General features: G+C 53.6%; 1 protein-coding gene across 1 annotated transcript in view; it reads left to right on the top strand.

The window, feature by feature from the left end:
• The first annotated feature begins 55 nt into the window (after positions 1-55).
• The window catches only part of CAPN9 (calpain 9), a 15282-nt gene continuing 15029 nt past the window's right edge, over positions 56-308 (top strand). The window contains exon 1 of the mRNA XM_009077285.1: positions 56-124. Within this exon, the coding sequence (XP_009075533.1) occupies positions 56-124 (69 nt within the window). The remainder of the gene's footprint in view (positions 125-308) is intronic.

The following is a 308-nucleotide window of genomic DNA, read 5'->3' as shown; positions in this document are numbered from 1 at the left end:
TGAGTGCACCCTCAGCAAGGTCGCTGACACCAAGCAGGTGTGTGGGGCAGTCGACATGTTGGAGGGAAGGGATGCCATCCGGAGGGACGTTGACAGGCTTGAGAAGTGGAACAAAGCAAACCTCGTGAAGTTTAACAAAATGAAGTGCCAGGTCCTATATCTGGGCCATGGCAACCCCAGGCACAGCTGCAGGTTGGGTGGGGAAGTAGTTGACATCAGCAGTGAGGAGAAAGACTTGGGAATGACAGTGGATGAGAAGCTCACCATGAGCTGCAGTGTGTGCTCACAGCCCAGAAAGCCAGTTGAAT

This window comes from Acanthisitta chloris, unplaced genomic scaffold (genome assembly GCF_000695815.1).
Source record: "Acanthisitta chloris isolate BGI_N310 unplaced genomic scaffold, ASM69581v1 scaffold45456, whole genome shotgun sequence".
Classification (NCBI taxonomy): Eukaryota; Metazoa; Chordata; class Aves; order Passeriformes; family Acanthisittidae; genus Acanthisitta; species Acanthisitta chloris.
This window is presented reverse-complemented; position numbering and strand designations above follow the sequence as displayed.